Raw genomic sequence first — 20663 nt, forward strand, 5'->3', positions numbered from 1 at the left:
GAGCGAGCTGCCGGTGTCATAGGCGATTTGGACCGGGCAGCCGATCGGGGCCGGAGGTACTAATCGGCAGCTCTTTTACCCGCCGATTAGTTCCGAATTTTGTTGTGTGATGCGATCGTCACAGTCGATTTGTTCCGACCAGGCTTTGTTCCTTTTCAACCAATTGGCTCCTCCAAGTCAACCACACCCACAGAACAGATACAGTTGCCGATTTGAGAATCTCAAGTTGTTTAGAGAGTTGTATGCATTTTTTAGCATTCTTCCAATCAATTAAACATCCGGGGACGGCTGCTGTGTGGAGCCATGAAGCCCTATTCACAATGCGTGCTCCCTTTGTGCGCCTGTGCTATTCGGGGTGTGAACTTCGATATGTCCACCAATATGGCTGGTTTGTCTTGGTCTTCATAACCAAGCAAGAAATAGGATGGGATTGGCGACTAGGGTGATGGGGGGTACACACTGCTGCATGCTCTTCAAACCCCCAAAGTAATCAAATAGAAATCAATATGAATGTATCAATACAAGAAAACTAAGTCCAACAATAAGGCTGCCAAAAACACAGGAAACTCTCAGTGACACCTCATTGAGACACACACTATGCGCATATTTTTTTTTTTTTTTGGGGGGGGGGGTTGGGGCACGGGACCAGGGTAGTCGAAAAGGGAGGCAATATATGAAAATAAAAGGGAGAGAAAAAACGTAGAAAGAAGAGATCGCAAAAAATGGAGAAAAGTATATGAGAAAAAGGAAAAAAGGAAGAGGGAATAAAGGGGGGAAAAGGAAAATGAAAGGGGAAAAGAGCGGGAGATGAAATAATAATAATAATAAAAGAGCGTGCATGGGCGGGCCGGAATTTGAAGTTTGACCTAGCGAGGAGCAGAAATGATGCTCGACCTTTGGGGTGCCAATTTGATGTTTGACCGGGAGCGCATTCAAACTTAGGGGGCATCAACTTAACCCGTTATGAGGGGGCACCAAACTGACCTTAAGCTCGAGGGAGGGGGTGCTTTGGCGCGGATCCGGGGGGCACACCCGGCTCATGCCTACCCCCCCCCCCCCCCCTTTGAGAGCCACAAACAGTGGTCGAAAGTACCGTATATGTGCAAGTGCTTGCCTTTTTTTTTATTTGTGCTTGTCAAATTTTTCTGGACGAAAGTGCCCCCCTTGAAATTCCTGGATCTGCACCTGGCTGGCATTCAATAACACACATGTAGGCCCTATTTAAATATTGTGAATGAATTAATGACTCAAAATTGGTCGTATAGCTTCTCATTGGCGGCGGAAGCCAACAAATTTAGGGGGGGTCTACCTGGAATTTATGGTTGGACACAGGAAAATAATTTGACAGGCAAAAAAAAAAAATGGTAACAAACACAATTTCAGGGGGGACCATAACGATTTTGAACAATTTTAGGGCGGTCCACTTGAATTTAGGGGGGACGCAGGAAACAAAATTGAGAAGCAAAAAAAAAATTACTTAAAAAAAAAAAACCTAAAAAAAACACACCTCAAATGTTTAAAAACTAACGTTAGATTAGACCCTACTCCAAAAATGAGACGTGGTACAGTACGGTACATCGCATCGTGTACCGAGGGTATCGTCCGTAACGTACGAGGCTAAAATACCTCTTTTCTAGATCTACCTAGACCAATATTTTTAATTTTAGACCGAATTATATAAATAATTGTGATGAAATTACATTAAAAATCACACCAATATATTTCACCAAAGCAGATATTATAGAATATATTTACTACATTCGAACCTTTTGACGAATACGGAACCATACGGCGGCTTTCCGTTCGTCATGTTCGTATCGGCAAAAATTTCAACCAGTCTTTCCCGATCGGCTAGCGGTTTGGTACTGGCAGCCCAAATATACTAGCCGTTTTGGACTGGCGGGCCCCGGTCCAAATTTTCTACCACAGCGGTGGACCCCCACCTTTCCGCCAACGATTCCGTCACAATATATATATATATATATATATATACACACACACACACACACACATATATATATATATATATATATATATATATATATATATATATTATACAGTATATAGGTTTCCAAGAGTGCTTAATGACAAGTCAGCCATCAAAACTATCATGCAACATTTAACCGGCGGAAAACTATGGAATACTACTCACATTGGCAGGTAAGATGTATGCATTCTTGATAAAGGTTTTACCATACATCGTTCGTCTGTAAATCTGAAGCCGAAGAAGGCGTTCAATGAAATAGATGAAACCAGGCGCAATAAACCAGATCCAGAAATACTTGGAATGTAGGATGATCAAGGACCAGAAAACAATGCACAACTGATGGGTCCAGTAAAATACCTGGGTTGAATGATAGAGAAATTTATGGACGACACTTTAAAGGGATACTCCAGGTTGAGAATGTTTATATCTAAAAAAATCGGAGGAAATTAACGAAGTTATTGAATTAAAAAATTGAGCAATATTTTGTGAAAACAGTGACTATGCACGTCATCATAAATATTCATTAGGTGGGCTGATGGTGTCACATTCCCACTTTCCTTTTTCTTACGTCATTAGATGAAATTTAAATTGTTTCAATATGTGAATGATTTTGTCTTCCTTGTAATGAAATAGATTCCAGCAATGAATATCTAATGCACTAAATCAGTATATTCAATCCATTTTTTTTAGTTCTTGGCATAAATAAAATGAATAATCCTGATTTCATATAACAAAATACACAAGAACATTTAAGGATATGACATTATCGGTTTGCTTATTGAATGTCCATGAAGATATAGAACTTTTTCACCGGAACAATACAAATCTTTAAAATGCCATAGCTTTGTTTTTTATTGTCCGACTTTTTACATTTCATTTATTGAAGGGCCCTACTCACAAGCTCTGCTTTTTAGGGGCCCTCGAAACCCTCTCATATATGTTATTTATCTTTTGTGTATTATATGTTCCTTGATTTGTACTTATATGTCTGTTTTTTTAAATAAATTTAACTTGAACTTGAATTTTAATGACAATTTCAGTGTTTTGTTTGTCTGATTTTTCTGTATCTAAACATACTATTTTCACCCTGAAGTATCCCTTAATGCGGACCCTAGTTATTTAGTAATTTTATGCAATGATTAACCTTTCTGCTGACCTTATCATTTTCGATGTCTGTCGATATCAGTAAACATAATTTCTTGAGCAGAATAACATATATATACATAAAAGATTGAGCCGGATTCCATTTGAAAGTGTATTACAAATCAGGTCTTGGGCCATTTTTTACGATGCTTCAATACCTATTTTGATGAAATCGATGCGACCTAAATAGCAGTTTAAGCAAACTGGATTTGCTTACTGCCAGTTAAGGAGGTAATCTAGTATAAGCGTATCAAAATCTTACTTGGAAGTGTCCCTTTCTTCTGATAAACGGCATTGAACAGATGGTCATGATGATAAGTACGATGATGATCAGTATCCCTGTGATGATGCAGGAGCCTTCGACCAGACCAAGACCTGGGAAACGTCGGACGAAAACATCACGGGCCCAGTGAGGCGTAGGTCCACCTCTCTTCTCTACCTGATACAACAATGCTGTTTAAAAAGAAAAAAGTTCAAGAGCAGGAATATTGACAGAGTGGCATCATCTACAACTTGATGAACATAAAAAAGAAGTGTTAATATTATTAGAAACCTTATAGAGGAGGGTTTTCCTTTTAAAAATCGCAGCCAATATACCCCTCCCCATTTGGGACTGATATACTTTCTAAATATCCCCATTAATCATGATGTCAGATACGCATCAATCCTAACCATGATCTTTTTTAATTCCTTCAGGAACACTGATTAGAAGAACAAGACCAGTCATGGCAATCATGATAATGGTGCCAAATCAGGAAGCTTTAGCATGTCACACAAACAAAAATACATGTAAATAACATATTCGACTTCGCTGAAATTCGTTCTTAGCTATCGTTTAGAATGGACTCACCGAGGTTTGCAACGTGGGCAATCGTATGAACCGCAGACAAGATGATGATGATGAAGGATGCAACAATCTTATGACGAATCACGTGTTGATCAAGTGGAAGAACATTTGTTAAGAATGTCTTACGTAACGTGGTCAAGAGCTTCCGAAGCATCAGAACCAGAACAAAGCAGCAATTGAAGCTGAGACACCGTCCTGGAGTTGATATATATGATGTATTTAGTTTTTAGATACCCGGGGTACACAGTCATGAGAGTATGCACGGTGAATTATGTCTTCATACATCTTGGACGTGATGGTGAAAGAAGCAATATCGTCAGTTCTCATACTGGGTTTTACATGTTTATTGACCCTCTACATATCCAAGCAAACTTGGATGTAGAATCTGTAGAAATTATGTAAAATGCATTAGAATGGTATGGAACATGTATATTTTTTGTCAATTACAATTAGTCGAATGAAATACTAAAGAAGAATACAATATATGTTAATCAACCCGTGAATTTGTTTTACTTCACAAGAAAACTTTCCAGACATATCTGATATTGCTGAAGGTATTCAGGGACGGCAATATATAGTCTCGGGCGCTCTCTTTACATTACCAGAGGTTACAGCTCACACCCAAAACGTTTTTACATTTTAAACAAATGGACAACCATTTCAAAAACTAATTTGTGCAAAATGTTTGTGGAGTAAGCTTGAGGGTGCGTGCTGTTAATCTTCTATGAACCTACATATACTGTTTATATTGCACAAGATTTGGTCAGTACAACCAGGGACGTGAGAGCCCTCCTACGTCCCTGGTACAACCAATAAATTGTATCAAGTATCTCACTGCATTTTTTATGCTGTGTTTTGCAAAATTACCATGATTACATTACACATTTTAGATGAAGATACTTTTGTATGGGATCGATTAAATCAATTAGCTTTTTGCAAGGGTTGCAACTTTGGTTAATATTTCTACTACGCTTTTTTGTAATTGTTGGAGAAGGTCAATGACAGGTCAGATGGAGAGTCTTCCATTCTATTTCCTACCAAGGATATAAATTAAACGAGTTTATTATGGACAAGATATAATAATAATAATGGTATTTTATTCAAAGACTGTTCGCAGCAAGAGCTGAATTGTACAGAACTTTTACATTAAAAAAACAACATAAAACATAACAGTATCAAAATAGAATTATAAAAATACACAAAGCATGAAAAAATGTACTTTGGGGGTTAATATGAATCAACAGAATATTTTCAAATATAAGTAATTGCAGAGGTTTCAAAATTTGCTTAAGATATAGTACATGTATACGAGAAAGTGGATTGGAAGGATTTATGATGTAAGTGAATTGGATTGGATAAATTTGACTTGAGAATATCAATATTTCGAATTAGTAACGTATTCAGAGTATAAGGAGAAATGGAAGTGGGTAACAATGGGTAAATAATTAGAATAAAGTTTTATATACAGAGAGTTTTGTATACTTATTTCGTTTTACTGAAACATTACAGGTAGTCGCTGATTATTCTAATTCAATAATAATAATAAGTCACATTGCATGGTGAGATAGAGAAAGAATTGGAGAGAATGATGGATGAAGGGAAAGAGAGCGAGAGAAAGAGAAAGAGATGGAGATGGAGGGTGAGAAAGATAAAGAAGAAAGAGAGAGAGAGGAGATATGAAAAAAAAAGGATTTAGGAAGAGGTCATAATACAGATCACAACAAACTGATTGTCTTTTTTATCTAGGATTCATTCAATAAGCTAATTAGATATGGGATTGGACTAAGTTTGTACCTTTGTGTTCTGCATTTAATCTGATCGTAGGGAGCAATTCTTCGGAGTGATTTTGTGTTTAGTCTAGGATTAGGCAACCAGGATCTGAAGGTGGGTGAGTTTTGTAGGGACTTGGCAAATTTGATACACAAGTCCCGTCGTCTTAATTCGAGTGATTTCAGGTTTGTGATTTGTAGGGCATTCTCATAGGTGATGTACAGTGGGCCAAGAATAATTCGGAGAGATCGTTTCTGTATTCTTTCGATTTGTGCTCGCTGTTGGGTAGTCAGACCTGGGTGCCAAACTGGCACAGCATACTCCACCAAAGGCCTCACGTAACCAGTATAAATGGTCAGTAGATCACCCTGTTGGAGTTTAAAAGGTCTGAGCTGCCTCAACATGTAAATTCGCCTGTTAGCCTTAGCTATCATTGAACTAATGTGGTCATTCCATTTCAGGTCTGATTGGATAAGGATACCAAGTATTTTCATCACATTTACTTCGTTCAGGGTCTGGTTGCCTATTTCAACAATCAGTGGTGGGGGTGGATTCTTCCCAAAGTCCACTCTCATCACTTGACATTTACTGGCATTCAAGTTCATTTTATTTGTATTACACCATACATTTAGCTCATCAAGTGTGTCTTGTACCTCACTGGCTGCACCCCTCGTTTTCACTTCACCTAGTGTCATATCATCTACATATTTCCATAACTCCATTTTGGATGATGCTAGAGCATCGTTGATAAGAACTAGGAAGAGCACCGGGCCAAGCCGTGTACCTTGTGGTACACCTGCGCTCATAGGAGTAATGTCTGATATGACACCTTGGTAGCGGACGCACTGGGTACGACCAGTGAGGAAGTCTATGATCCATGGGATGATACATGGACGACAACAGAGATCAATAAGCTTCGAAATGACGATAGAATGGTCTACTCGGTCAAAAGCCTTTGAAAAGTCGGTTGTGACTAGTGTAACAGAAGTTGATAACTTATCGGTATGTTTGGCTAGGAAGTTCAAAATGTCAACAAGACAGTGGGTTGTTGATCTACCTGGCCTACTTCCAAACTGTTTCACATCAAGGACCGGTGATATATCAGTCATTAGCCACTTCGTGATGAACAATTCTGCAACCTTCGCGAAGTGGTCGGTGAGAGCTATGGGTCTCAGCTTGTCGATTCTGGCAGGTTGTTCTTTAGGAACTGGCACTACTATTGCCTGTTTCCATCTAGTAGGCACTACACCCTCCGCATACGAACTGTTCAGGATGCTGCATAATGGAGAACTGAGTTCACAGGCAAACATCTTGATCAATCTTGCAGGAATGCCATCTGGACCTGACGACTTTCCTGGTTTGATACGTTTAAGTTCACGATACACTTCCCACGGTTGGACAACAGGGGGCGCCGTTTGTGATGGGAGGAAGGTTGGTAATTTCGAAAGATCCAGTTGAGGAATGTCAGCAGCAACTTGAGAAAAGTGCCTGTTGATGGCGTTAGCTACCTTTACAGTTTCCAGCTGATTAATCCCTGGAGCTTGAATTATTTGACTGGACTTTTGTTGGGAGGTCATGACCTTGATATGTCTATACCAAGAAGCAGGGTCATCTGTCTTAAGTTGGGCAATACGATCATGGTAGAAACGAGCCTTTGCTACTTTGATGGATCTTATGACTCTGTTTCTGCAGGCTTTCCAGTCTTTCTCCGGGCCACTAGCAAAAAGGTGCTGACGTCTTGTTATGAGGGACTTGATCTCGGGTGTAACCCAAGGTTTATCCCTGACATGAATCTTTACCGTCTTCGAGGGCATGTACGCATCCATGGCTGAAAAGAGAGAGGAGTAAAAGGCCTCACATTTTTCTGATGCTGTCAAGGCGTCTGTAACACATGACCAGTCATTCGACGATATCCACTGGCCAAAAGCTGTCAGATCGGAGTCACGCATTGGTCTGACAACACGTATGGACATTTTGTTTGGCATATATTCACTTGTTGACGATGGTGTCCAAATGATAGAAATATGGTCGCTCATGCCAACAGGTGAGGTAATCACTGGTGAATCGTAGAACTTCGTCATATTCGTCAGTACCTTGTCGAGTATAGCTTCATCCCTCGTTGGTGAATTAACAACCTGGACAAGACTCGTGTTGGAGCAGATCACATCCGTATTAAGTCGGTTAAAATCGCCCATGATAGCAAAACCGGCATCTGGATGATGAGATGTCAACTCGTCAATAGTGCTGATGATGTGATCAACGAGCTCTTGCTCTTTGTCATTGTTGGGAGGTGAATATACAGCAGCGAGATACACTTCAGAAACATCTCTTGGAAGCCGAAAAGGGCGGATTTTACACCACACAACCTCTAAGTCTTCTGGGACGGGTATGGAAACAGTTCTCGGCTGCATGCCGTCACTAATGTACAGAGAGACACCCCCTCCTTTGCGATTAGTACGGCATTTTGAGAAATGTAAGAATCCATCCACATTGAAAGAGTTTGCTGTATCCGCTGTGAACCATGTCTCGGTAATGGCGCACACTTCCAGTTTGTTTATTTGGATCAAAGTTTCAAATTCGTCAAACTTGTTCGATAGAGACCTGAGATTAGACATGAAAATACGGGGGAAATCGTATTTTTCATGTTTCTTCTCTTTCTCATTTGTCACATGTAAGGGTGAGATGGATATCAAGTTCGATCGATCAATAGATGATCTCTTTTGGGAGGGATCTCTTAGTCCATCGTTTCGATAATTTACGCGAACGGGTATTTTTCGCAGTTTACGAGAGCCCCCTCTGCATCCTCGAGTTCTCGTAATCCCGTACTGCTTAGCAACCAACTTCGTTTGTGATGGCAACGGCACCTTTTGTTTGTTACGTAACCTATAAAGATCATTCACTGAGTACGTGAGGCGCCGAGGTAAGTCTATTGTCCGTTGCTCGATTAGAGTGGTCATTTTATCCTCAGTTTGACCAAACGACCTTCTTCCAAGTTCAAAGTCGTTTGAGAAGATAATACTCTTCGGTTTAACACACTGCAAACAGGTATACGTGGTAACAACACAAATGAAAAGCATCCAGAGTTTCATGAAACTTGAAAATACACCAAAAGCCATAGTTCAATATTGCACAAAAGTCAGTTCATAATGATTACAGATTCACATGCAACGAGACTTACTAGTACCTGAAAGAATAACTTTTCTTAGTCGTCTACGAAAGAAGAGAAATTTCAGCAACACAAATTGCTCTCTGCGCTAGGGAAACAGCGCCCTCTAAAAAATACCTGCACTTCTTGCAATGGCCAAAGCAGCTGGGTCCCTTGCATCCTTGACGCTCGCATAACCCTGGTATGCACCCCATCCTGCTAGTCCGACATTGATGATAACGAAGACGACCCAGAAGATGATGACGGAGAGGTGATTCTGGATTGTGCGATAACTGCAGCAAGTCTTTCTTGCTGGTTGCTGTTTGAGCTTCTTCTTTTTAGGATTAAGCCAATCGGCGGCGCTGTTAAGTGAAAAACAATTGAAGCGATTTTTCTTGCGACATTGGGTCACCAATATCGAATGTCATTGTGTAATATTTTTATATTATCTGGGCACTTAAAACTATAATTATAATTCTGGCATGGCCATATTACAACTTTCTTGCAAATAGGTTCATTATTGTGTAAAGTAACCGAGCACGTAGAAAACTTATATAACTTCTAATTTCTGCCTTCATCATAGGCCTTAAATATAGCTGAAATGGGCGTGATCTATAACTGAATGAAAACAATGTTTTGATAATTCGACTGGAACTATTAAATCGAGGATCCTCTCAACAATATTCACCGAACATTGCAGTATATCGGACCCACCTGAGACTAAGGTTAGCTGTAATTGCAGGGTATCGCTGTAGCTGTTGCGAAAGCTCCTCATAGCTCACTTGACCATTGCCATCGACATCGGCATAGTCGAAAAGTGTCTGGGTTAGTTCAGTCAAGGTTTCATCGCTAAGGGTCAACGCACTTTCAGTTGTGCAAAAGCGTATTACTGTCTTGAGCTTGTCGAAGTCTATGTACCCACTTCCTATTAAAGAATGTACGCATAATAATACACATCAGGTATTGAATATCTATTAATATCATTCCAAATATTTTAATACATGGGGAGACATCACTCAATATGCTTTACAATAAATCATTGTTCTTCGTCCCGTTTCACAATGGAGTTTTATTAAAAATTAATAATTTCTATAACAAACTTGCTTTCAGCCAATCGGATTGGTGTATTTCGGTAGCTAATTAACTTTAATGCAATTTTGGTATTCTAAGAGGTTTATAAAATGGGTTCCAGAATTACACAGAGGAGGGATACAAAAGATATTGAAAAAAGAATCGCGTAAGGGCTCTTTCAAGGTTCAGTGGCGCGATTCCAACATATTTTTATTCAGTGATTTGGCATTGATCTACGGGACACTTTTCATATTTTCCATTTGATTTCACACTCTTTCATTTTTATTTGTTTTATTCCAATGTTAATCTAGTGAGGATAATCCATCAAAGTGTATTCCAGACAACAATTGACTACAATGTCCTTCTTTGACGTAAAAACTTATATATCATGCAGAATCAGACAACATCGTATTCCTACCGTCTACGTCGTACACCCGGAAGAGAAAGTTGATTTTCTCTTCTTGAGTTCCATCGAACAGAAACCGGAGACCAGCTATGAGTTTATTCCGAGTGATACTCCCTGACTTGTCCGTGTCAATAAGCGCAAAGAACGACTGTAGATAGCAAAAGAAGAAACAGTCACGATTCATAAAATCCATTTATTTTTTACTTTACTCCTAATTTGCCAATATACACACTTGGAAAAAAAGTTTGTACCTTAACTTGATTACTGGCAGAAAGGTGGAGCCATCATGCGCCTCAAGTGAAAATTCTACAAAAAGCACACCGTCCCGAAAGTGCTATTGGATGTAGAGTGAGATAATTATTGCATTCAAACGGGTGGCAGTTTGTAACTCTGCACTCCTAAATGGTGCAAAATATAGCCTTTTAATGTAACCGTTAAGAATGCAAAATTCTTCTTGTGAAAAGAGAACAATATTATTCTGCACCATAAAAGGGTGCAAATGTAGCCTTTTAAATGACATCCTAATGTGCATTGTGTTTGTATATACATGTTTCAAACATTGATGTAAATTATAATCATTCATCCATACGTGCCCAGTATTAATTTTTAATGGAAATGCGACTAGTCACACGGATAGGACTGGGCAATTATTCCAAAGATTCCAAGCTGTACATGTGTTTCGCGCGCTAGGCATATTCCAGAGCAGGAGCACAAAATCTACACATCTCAAACGTTATTGCCTATATAAGGCAGTTTACCAGATAAACCAATGCAATGTTTCGCTCGCAACTTTCAGTCCGAGACCAACAGGGTAAACATCGCAATATTGCCCTCCCCGGGCCTTCTCCATTGGAATACTGTACAAAAACAAAGGGCAACATTTGCCATATTTCTGCTCTATTAGTTTGAATATCCATATCAAATGTTATCACAATTAATTTGAAATTCAAATCGCAACGAACCAAATAGTGTGAGACGGGCTTTAAGCAGAGCGCACACTTTGCGATCCGATGCGACGCGATTTTCTAATAATTCGCATATAGCTTCTAATGTGTAGGTTCCAAGAAGTAAAGTCATTTTATTTGATGTTTGACATTGTGTTAGGAATAATAAAATAATAATTTTGCTTTGCGACAAGTCATATGGTCGTAGTAAAGTCCAAATCTGTTTCACGTCGCAGCCGATGATGACGTCATTGCGATTTGAAATTCAGTTCGCTTTTATTCCTACAACTAGACTGAATTTCGATTTCAGTAGTCCTTACCACTATTCTCAACTCTGATCGCACAGATTTAATCGGCTTTAATGTTTATCTCAAATGTTATTACAATCTAAGATACTACAAGAGGAAGATCGGACACTTCGACGATTTTTTGAAACGCTCGATAAATGCTTAAGGGGAAGGGCGCCCAACAGCGTTGAGTAAGTAAACCTTCGCATATCGGCACGCGACTGTGGGGAAAATGAGAGAGGGGAGTTTGGAGAGGGCTCAAGGGTGGCACATGGGAATAGTTCCACGTTTTATTACCAAGAAACCTCTGAAATATATTCATCTCAAATTTTAGGGGGAAAAAATTGAATGAAATATATTTAAAATGTAAAAATCGTCTATTCCTTCACCCCTTCAGCATTTCTCTCATATGTTATGTACACAACCATCTCGCGATACGCAAGGGTAAAACAAGGTCGTTACTTACTCAACGCTGTAGGGCGCTCTTCCCGAGCGATTCATTACGCGGTCTATGTACTGTCCGATCTTCCCCTTGTAGTATCTTTGTTACAATTTCTTTGAAAATCGGATCGCATAGTGTGCGCCGAGATTATTATGTATGCGTGCGCCATGCATGATGCGCGATTGTGCGATGACAAATTACATCACAATTGCTTAGCAAGGATTACTTCGCCAAGTTCGTGAATAACCTGACATCAGAAGTAGTGATAAGCAAACGGGCATATAAATTGTTCCAAATAAAAGCTTGAATTGCATGATGTAGGTAATAATAATGACTGGTTCTCCTTTCAGGGAACATCAGTATATTTGTCACCCGCGACTATAGAAAATCTACATCAGCCTCAGGACTTGTCTCAAATTTGGGATGGGACCAGCTGCACACACGTCGTATCCTTGCACAAAGCACCATGCTCTATCAAATATACCACCAGCTTGTGAATATCCAGCTTCCACACTTCATAACCCAGGCTCCATACATCAGTAGAAGAGATCATATGCTAAAACTCTCTGTACCACAAGCAACGATTGATCCCGATTGATGCATACAAATTTTCATATTATCCCCGTACCATTCGTATCTGGAACCATCTACCAGCTAAAGCAGTTACTGCCCCATCAGTTGCTGTCTTCCGGGGGCTGCCCTTCCTGTCATCAGAGGGTTAAAGCCTCCTGTAGGTTCCAGGATGCTATAAGCACTAGGAGCATGATTTTTACTTGCACTTCACCAATTTTATTGTAAATAGAATTCCAACAAAATTGTCTGCACCATCACCTTCTGTCACAGCACATCCCATCCCAGTTTAGCTTGGAAGAGCTGCTTAAGGGATTATTCCTTCAAGGTTCAAGGTTCAAGGTTGCCCTCAAAAGAACCATATTTTCGCTTCATACATGTATATACGGTCTGAAAACCGTTTTATAGATAATGTGAAGCTCTTTTCAGCAATTGTTAGTAATTCATTTACTTAAGACTCTAATTGAATAAGTTTTGAAGTGCTGATAGATGTACACGGAGATAATGGAAAATATCGCATTTTTGAAAAACAGAAAAAAATGGCAAGAACGTGCTTTAAAAAAAAATTATACTTCAAACATTCAATAGCTTGATGAGTCGGACTGCGAGAAGCTGACACAGAAAACGTTTTATCAATGTACTATTACTGCGTAATAAAGTAAATCATGTATGCAACTTTGCCGTAGAAATTAATAAAATAATTAAAGAAATATTAGTATAAATTAATACTTGATAAAAAAAAACGTAGTCGACAGTTCTCCAATCATTCAATACAGATGGCGCTATGATCATGTTCAAACCATCACATATGAACTGGCGTAATAATCATTCTTTAGATTTAGATTTAGATTTATTTATTTCCGTTCAACAATTTGTTTTCAAGATATAATCAAAGTAACAATACATATTCAATATCGATAATACAGACATATCAATGAAATTTCGTAACAAATGTTGAATATAAATTAAACAAAATCTACAATTTGTTGCAATACTTTTATATATGAAAACAAATAGAAATGAACGGAGGGACTTGCCAAGAAAAGCAAAAGCTTGTAGAGAAGGCAAGCCCCTAAACTTAGCTTCAATACTAATTTTAAACAAACTATATATACTGTACAACTATATACAAAAATCGAGACGTACACAGGAGACAAACTTAAAACAAGTAATCCACAAATATCAAAATAAAACGAATAAGTGACAACCAAAAATAAGAGAAAGTAGTTCAAATAATAATAATTACAGTGGTAACACCCACAAAAAGTACTTACAAATTATAATAGGGAGGGAAAAGTGGCAAAGGAAAGAAAGAGGGAGATAAGGGAGGTGCAAATAAAAAGTGCAATTGAAAAGAGGAACATGGCAGGTGCACAGGTCGTAATGTATTGTATCATGTTGTAGTGTTGTTGTCTTTTTTAATAAGTAAAGTTTGACAAATTTATTGGTAGTTAAAGGTTAGGTTATTTTGTAGTTTTAGTTTAGGTTATGTGTTAGCTTGACTTGTTGGTGTTTCTTTCCTAAATTTACTTAAATTTTGGGCAACTTTCAGTATCTAACCAGGCGAGGCAGACTATAACTTTAAAAAAGAAAGCATAAAAACCTAGAAAAGGAAACAACAAAAACCCAAACAATACACAAGCATTAATGCTCCGAAATGCTCAATGAATATGATATCAACACAGAACCCTAATACCTTTCATCACAATTGGAGTGAAGAAAACATGCATTTAGGAATCTACAAAAATTTATGCGTACAGCGTATTTCATCAACTTTCCCGAAGGCGAAGTAAACTGTAATGTCTTTAGTGTTTTATTTTTTCCGTGGCTGTTTTTGTTTGTTATGTTGATCATGAAATCAATAAGATACCATTATGAATAGAAACACAATTATAAACTAGAATTGTAATTCGTCATGAAGACGAATTACGCGATCTGTCTCATGATCATGAATACGATCACCTTATCATTTCAGATCAATATATTCATCATGATGAAATCTGAACAGTTGGGCCTTTTCCGGAAATAATGTGTTGATAACTCTTAAAAAACGGGAAATAAGAAAGTTTTTTGTAAGATATAGGTAATAAACATATTATGAGAAAACAAAATTAATCTTTTTTTATTGTGCAATACTTTAACCTTTATACCTTGTAATGTTCATCAATGACCATGTGTGAAATGGTAAAAGAAAAAAATAAGAAAAAAAGAATTACTCAAGTTTTCACTGGGGCTCGAACCCGTGCACCCATGGCCGCTGGCGACGCAAGTCTGACGCCTAACCGATTGAGCTACACTATTTCCCACAGACTTTACTAGTAAGCAAATTACGAGAATCCTAAGTCCAATTTTGCAAGTAAAATGCGGGCATGATCCAAGCGGCAACATAGGCGATACAGCTACAGCATACTCAAAGCTCAGCGAAAACAGACAAGAAATAGGGGAGAAACGGCTCGCGAAATAAAGGAACGTAGAATCCAGTTTTGAGAAAAAAGTCATTTCCCATAGATATTGCACGCGAAATAGCGAAAATGACAGGCCTCTATAAATTGCCAATTTGATTAATCCGATTCTCAAAATGAAAAATTAAGCCAATATTTCAGAAAGAGTGTGACCTCAGCTACAACATATCGAAAACTGACGAAAATTTACCTATATTTACGGAGTTAAAGGAGAATGAAACCCTTGAAACCAGCTGAATCCATATCAAAGAGAAAAATCAAAGAAACATATTGTTGAAAGTTTGAGGAAGATTGAATGAATAATAAGAAAGTTATGAGCATTTTAATATTGAAATCACCAATGCCATGTAAATCCTCCCATTGGCAATGCGACCAAGATCTATGATGTCACACACGTACAACTTCCTCATTATTTTAGTACTTATTTCACTTATATTCTCACTTTTATAGAGTCTATCACAAGGTGAGGTGTTCTCTTTATGAGAGGACAAGTACAAAGGTTTCACAACATTATATCATTGATGAATCGTTTGTCATATGATTAGAATGAGCAAAAAGAGATGTTTTGGGGTACATTTTCAGTGTCCAAAAGGGGAGAGTTGTTCATCTGTGACATCATGGATCTTGGTCGCATTGCCAATGGGAGGATCTCCATAGCATTAGTGATCTCGACATTCAAATGCTCATAACTCTTCTATTGCTAGTCCTATTTTACTCAAACTTTGATTGATCTTATTCTTTGATTTTTCTGCTTTCACAAAAGCTAACTTGCTCCAAGAGTTTCATTCTCCTTTAAAGTCAAATTCGCATAAGTATAATGACGTCATAAGAAGCAAATTTGAAGTTTTGAGTTCCGACGCCATTTTGACGACGTCCTGATAACATATAGGGTCAAATATGAAATTAAATCATATCTCCCATATATAGGCCTACTCTATTCGAATATGAACAACAGACTTCTTGAAGAGCTAAAATGAATTTTGTATAGGCATGTTTTTGCACATATATTGCCTATGGTGGGCGCGCGCGCGTTCTGCAAATGTTGATTGTCGGATGAGGCTAATTGATTTATTACTGGTCCTAGAAGGTTGATCAAGATATCAAATTGCTCAGAATTATGTTACAAATGCACTGATAAAAAATAGATTCTATGTTGCGAAACGGCGTGACGCACAAAAACGTGCACGCATACGTGCACGAGCGCAAAGTTATGAATTGCTTACAATGAGCTAAAACGGCTAATCAGGTCAAACATGATTTTGAGTATTCTTTTTTATTTTGACGCGTGCGTCATGACCTCTGCATGACCTTTTCCCTGATGTTGAAATGATGTGAATATGATTGATTTTTGTCATAGATAATTAAGACATGAGTGATGATGGGATTTTCCAAAACGGCGCCTGACTGTTGGTGTTTCTAACAGACCTGACTCTTGCCGAATAGATATGACTTTAGAGAAAGTCTGGAATGCGTCGTTGACACTGCCAGTATCATCCCAAGTAGCCTGTGAACATTTATATCTTTGAACTCGTTTCAATCACATGGCATAATCATGATAATAGATCAGCATGAATGATAACATTATAAAGGAAATGGGTGGAGGAGTTTTGGGATTTTTTGCTAACAAGAAAAAGGTGAAAAAAAATAAAGAAATAAATAAATAATAAGTAAAAAAATAAAATTTCGTACGAAATTAATAGTTGATCTGTCAATTGACAGATCACCTAATGAAATAAAAATCCTAAAGGCTACTCGTCTTAGATCACTCGTCTTAGATCATTGCAGTGCAGGAACATTAACTCCTTAAAGCACTCATTACGAAAATGTCCCGTTAAAAGCTCTCCGAGTTAGCCCTGGCAAACTCGGAATTGAAACATTGACTTCTCTGCAGCACCCACAAGAAACCTTATCTTCCCCCAGACCGCAGAATGCCCTCGGGTGCGATAAGGGCTTGATAACCACAGAATATACAACTACTGAATTCCGACTGAGCTGCATGGTTGAATGAAACTCTCCTGTACCAAAAGTTGTCTCTTATAATGGAAAAGTTATTAACAAGAATTAGTATCCCAGAATAAGCTTTAAAGCATGTAAATTGAACAGGTAATAGATGAAATATACTCAAGAACCCTCTAAACACAGACATGATCAACTTACATTTCTAAGGGAGTAGCCAAAATGTGTTATTTACACAATAGCCCATCGCTGGTTCTTGGCTGTGGTTTTTAGTTTTACCGCAAGTGCAGATAAATCTGACTGGCTTGAATTTCTGGACATCATGATTCGTTTTCTTGTGAGTTATTTCATCTTCATTTTATGAATAGGACTTCTTAAATTGATAGCTATCCCAGATATAACTTTGAATGGCTGAAAAGGACCGAGTATAAGCCAAGATATGTTATATTCAGTGTATATGTCTCTCTGCTGAGCGTGCTGTCAACGCTCTTCATGTGTCCTTATCAAACGAACGCGTTTGGCCTCGTTTAAATTGAAACATTGACTTCCGAGTTTCCCATGTAGGCAATCTTCGGGAACTCGGAAGTCAGTGTTTCAATCTGAAAGACAGCAAACTCGTTATCATTGACTAGTCTAATTCATAGACCAGTATACTGTTCTATAAATGTATTTTTGGTTTCTTATGTAAATGAGAGTGGTGTAAATCTCTTCACAACTTTTAGGTTTAGCGTGGCGATGAAAATACTGATAAATAATATTTCTTAAAGTATGAAAAATTAGATCGCAATAGATATTAATGAGTGAGTAAGCACTCATTAATTGCACAGATGGAAAGTGGAGTCGATAGTGAAACAGATAGGAGAAGGGGGAAGAAGGGGGAAGAAGGAGGATCTGAGTCAGAAGGGAAGAAGAATTAAGAAGCAGAAGAGGAAGCAGAGGGAGAAGTAGATAAAGAAGAAAAAAGGGATCACGGACGACAAGCTTAAGAGTATAGAAGAAAGAGGAGAGAGGAAGAGAGAGTATGTTTATGGGATGGGGAGAGCCCGGGGGCGAGATGACAGGTAGGAGCAAAGAGAGAGAGCTAGATGATAAATCGCGCCTACAAAATGTCTGAGTACAAGACTATCCAACCTATTAAAGGGGTTTCATTGATGCGGTTAACTGTTGCCCACAAGGGACTACTTGTGTTTACTTTCTTCGATAAGCTTCTTGGAGTTGGAACTCTCCCCTCTTCCAAAGGCAATGACTCAAAGTTTAAACGAGAGGTTTTCGTCATGCTCGCAAAATGCACATAAAGCAATCATGACCACTAGCTCTGACTGCGTTCAGAGCTTCAGACACTTCAGGCAATTTGAATATTATTATCTGCATCAAATAGAGGAGCCAATATAGTTTTTAAAAAGTTTGGTTTGGAAGGAGAATCTCGAGACACGTGCACTCAACCAAATAATTAGTCAAATAAATGCGTGTCCAACCAAAGAAAATTTTCAATATCAACACAAAGTGTTAGAGATTTAAGCCATAAAATTGACAGAATTCAGTGGCTGTTCCAGGCGGGTGGACACATCCGATCTGTACAGACCCCCCCCCCCCCCCCTCTGCAAAATTTGGTTTAAAAGACATGGACTTCATTTTAACTGCGGAACGTCCATAAACAAATCGTTTCTCTTCAGATTTTTCGGAACAAACATGCACCCCCTTCGGAAACTCCAAAATCCGCCAACGATTAATTTTGATCTTGTTTTTAGACTGGACACATATCTACCGACGTATTGGTAAGTTTGGACAATGAAATTTAAGAGGGTGTGAATTAAACGTATAGCACATTTTCGTTCAAAACGAACGAATTGATTAGAGAGAAGTTTAAAAGGGGGACCATTGTAATTGTTTTAGTGAAATAATAACAATGAAGAGCACTGTAGCATGGTCTTTTAATTTCAGAAATATAGCCTGTAATCAGTGCTTCAGATGCAAGAGATATGATGACCATAGGCGGCGGAAGCGGGGGGGGGGGGACGGGGGGACCTGTCCCCCCTAAATTTGAGGTGGGGGGACGATCCCCCCCCCCTTAATTTTTAGTTGATAACCTTTTTTTTTTTTTTTTTTTTTTTTTTTGCTTGTCAAAAAATTTAGTTGGTCCCCCCCCTAAAATTTTGGTTGATAACTTTTTTTTTTTTTCCTTGTCAAAAATTTTTGGTGGTCCCCCCCTGAATTGTTTGGCTTCCGCCGCCACTGATGATGACAAGACATTGTAACAAATTCAGGTGAGTTGCACAAAATGTCACGTTTCGCGCATACCTTTTTGACTCTCAGTGCTTTCTTGAATTCATCCAAATCAATGAGGTTATCATCTCCTGCTATTTCTTGGAACTGCTGATCCAATTTCATTAGCCATTCATCATCTTTCCCTTGCCTTCTCGGGAAAAAAAATATAGAGAGAATTATCATCACCAAAATCTCATTATATTAATTAAAAGATAAACTTGTCACTTCAGCATAATTGTAAGTACCAATATTAATGGACGTTATTTATATTATTATTACGCTATTATTCATGATCAAAATTTCTTGGCGATGTGGCCCTCGAGGTAATAAATATTGCATCTTTGAAAATGACCACGGTGACCCCCCCCCCCCCCCTGTCAAACAAACACGCCATACTATATATATTATGTGTTTAAGAATAATTTCTCATTATCGCTATATACTTTTCTGATAGCTTGCAAATGTAAAAATAGAATGTACTTACGTCTCTGCCATTTTTCAGTGATCTGTAAAGTCCCTGGCTTTAAATGCCTTAATTGTGTAAAAAAGTAATACATGAATCCCTTTATGCCAAGCGGATAAGGAGGAATGATATCAGTGTTGAAGTAATTTTGTAAACAATTTCGTGTTTTAGACACAACCAATGAAATCGATGATCTGTTCATTGAACATTATTTGTTCCTACCCAAAGCTTCGTGGATAATCTTCAAGGCTAAGTCAAATACCTACTTACCTAGAGTAAATGGGAGGTACCACAAGGGGGTGGCGATCGTTCCCTTATATATTATTTTTCAACTGGAGGAATGAGGAGAAACCATTAAATAGGAAGAAAGGGGGGGAAAGAAATATATAATTCGATAATACGCCTAATTCATCTTAGAAAATTTGACTTTACCCCTAGGTCTCCGTGCACTCCTAAAAAAATGTACTGGCGTCGCCTCTGAAGAACCGCGTCACCCTCAGGAGAGGAACGGATATAATTGTAAGAGTTTAAAGGGGAACCCAGCCTTGGTCATGAAATATTATGTTGCAAAGGAGAAAACAAAATAAAGCATTAAGAAAGTTATGGCTGTTTTAAAATTGAGATCCCTAAGACTATGCAGATTTTGAATTAAAAACTGGGTAGGTAAATTTTGACAGGGGGCAAGGACAATTTTCCCTTAGGCTATGTACTTATTTATCAGGGATTTGTGATTTTCTCCAAAGTATCCATTCCCCTGGGGCAGTAATCTAAACATGACCCTAGTAGTATATTGTTTTAGGTCCTCATGAAAGAAAAATATAATTTGAAGTAACACTTCAAAATGACATTTTAGCCACATTATGTATTGGAGTACATGAAACAGTAGTCCTTGCCTTACATCACTA

The 20663-nt window shown here is 38.3% G+C and overlaps 1 protein-coding gene across 1 annotated transcript; it reads right to left on the reverse strand.

The window, feature by feature from the left end:
- Nucleotides 1–5055: 5055 nt before the first annotated feature.
- Nucleotides 5056–19954, reverse strand: LOC129271384 (NADPH oxidase 5-like). The gene is made up of 5 exons (XM_064106475.1): nucleotides 19780–19954; nucleotides 19329–19443; nucleotides 10382–10517; nucleotides 9607–9817; nucleotides 5056–9254 (listed from the first exon to the last, which is right to left on the reverse strand). The coding sequence occupies exons 1-5, from the start codon at nucleotides 19788–19790 to the stop codon at nucleotides 9020–9022; spliced, it is 708 nt and encodes a 235-aa protein (XP_063962545.1). The 5' UTR covers nucleotides 19791–19954; the 3' UTR covers nucleotides 5056–9019.
- Between the last annotated feature and the right edge of the window lie 709 nt (nucleotides 19955–20663).

This window comes from Lytechinus pictus, chromosome 11 (genome assembly GCF_037042905.1).
Source record: "Lytechinus pictus isolate F3 Inbred chromosome 11, Lp3.0, whole genome shotgun sequence".
NCBI lineage: Eukaryota > Metazoa > Echinodermata > Echinoidea > Temnopleuroida > Toxopneustidae > Lytechinus > Lytechinus pictus.

Bases quoted from the DNA above. Each gene is read 5' to 3' on its own strand.
- LOC129271384 (XM_064106475.1), bottom strand. The intron at 10,518-19,328 runs GTATGCGCGAAA...TGCTATCTACAG, and splicing joins AAGCACTGAGAGTCAAAAAG to TCGTTCTTTGCGCTTATTGA. The intron at 9,255-9,606 runs GTGGGTCCGATA...TTCACTTAACAG, and splicing joins ACAGCTAACCTTAGTCTCAG to CGCCGCCGATTGGCTTAATC.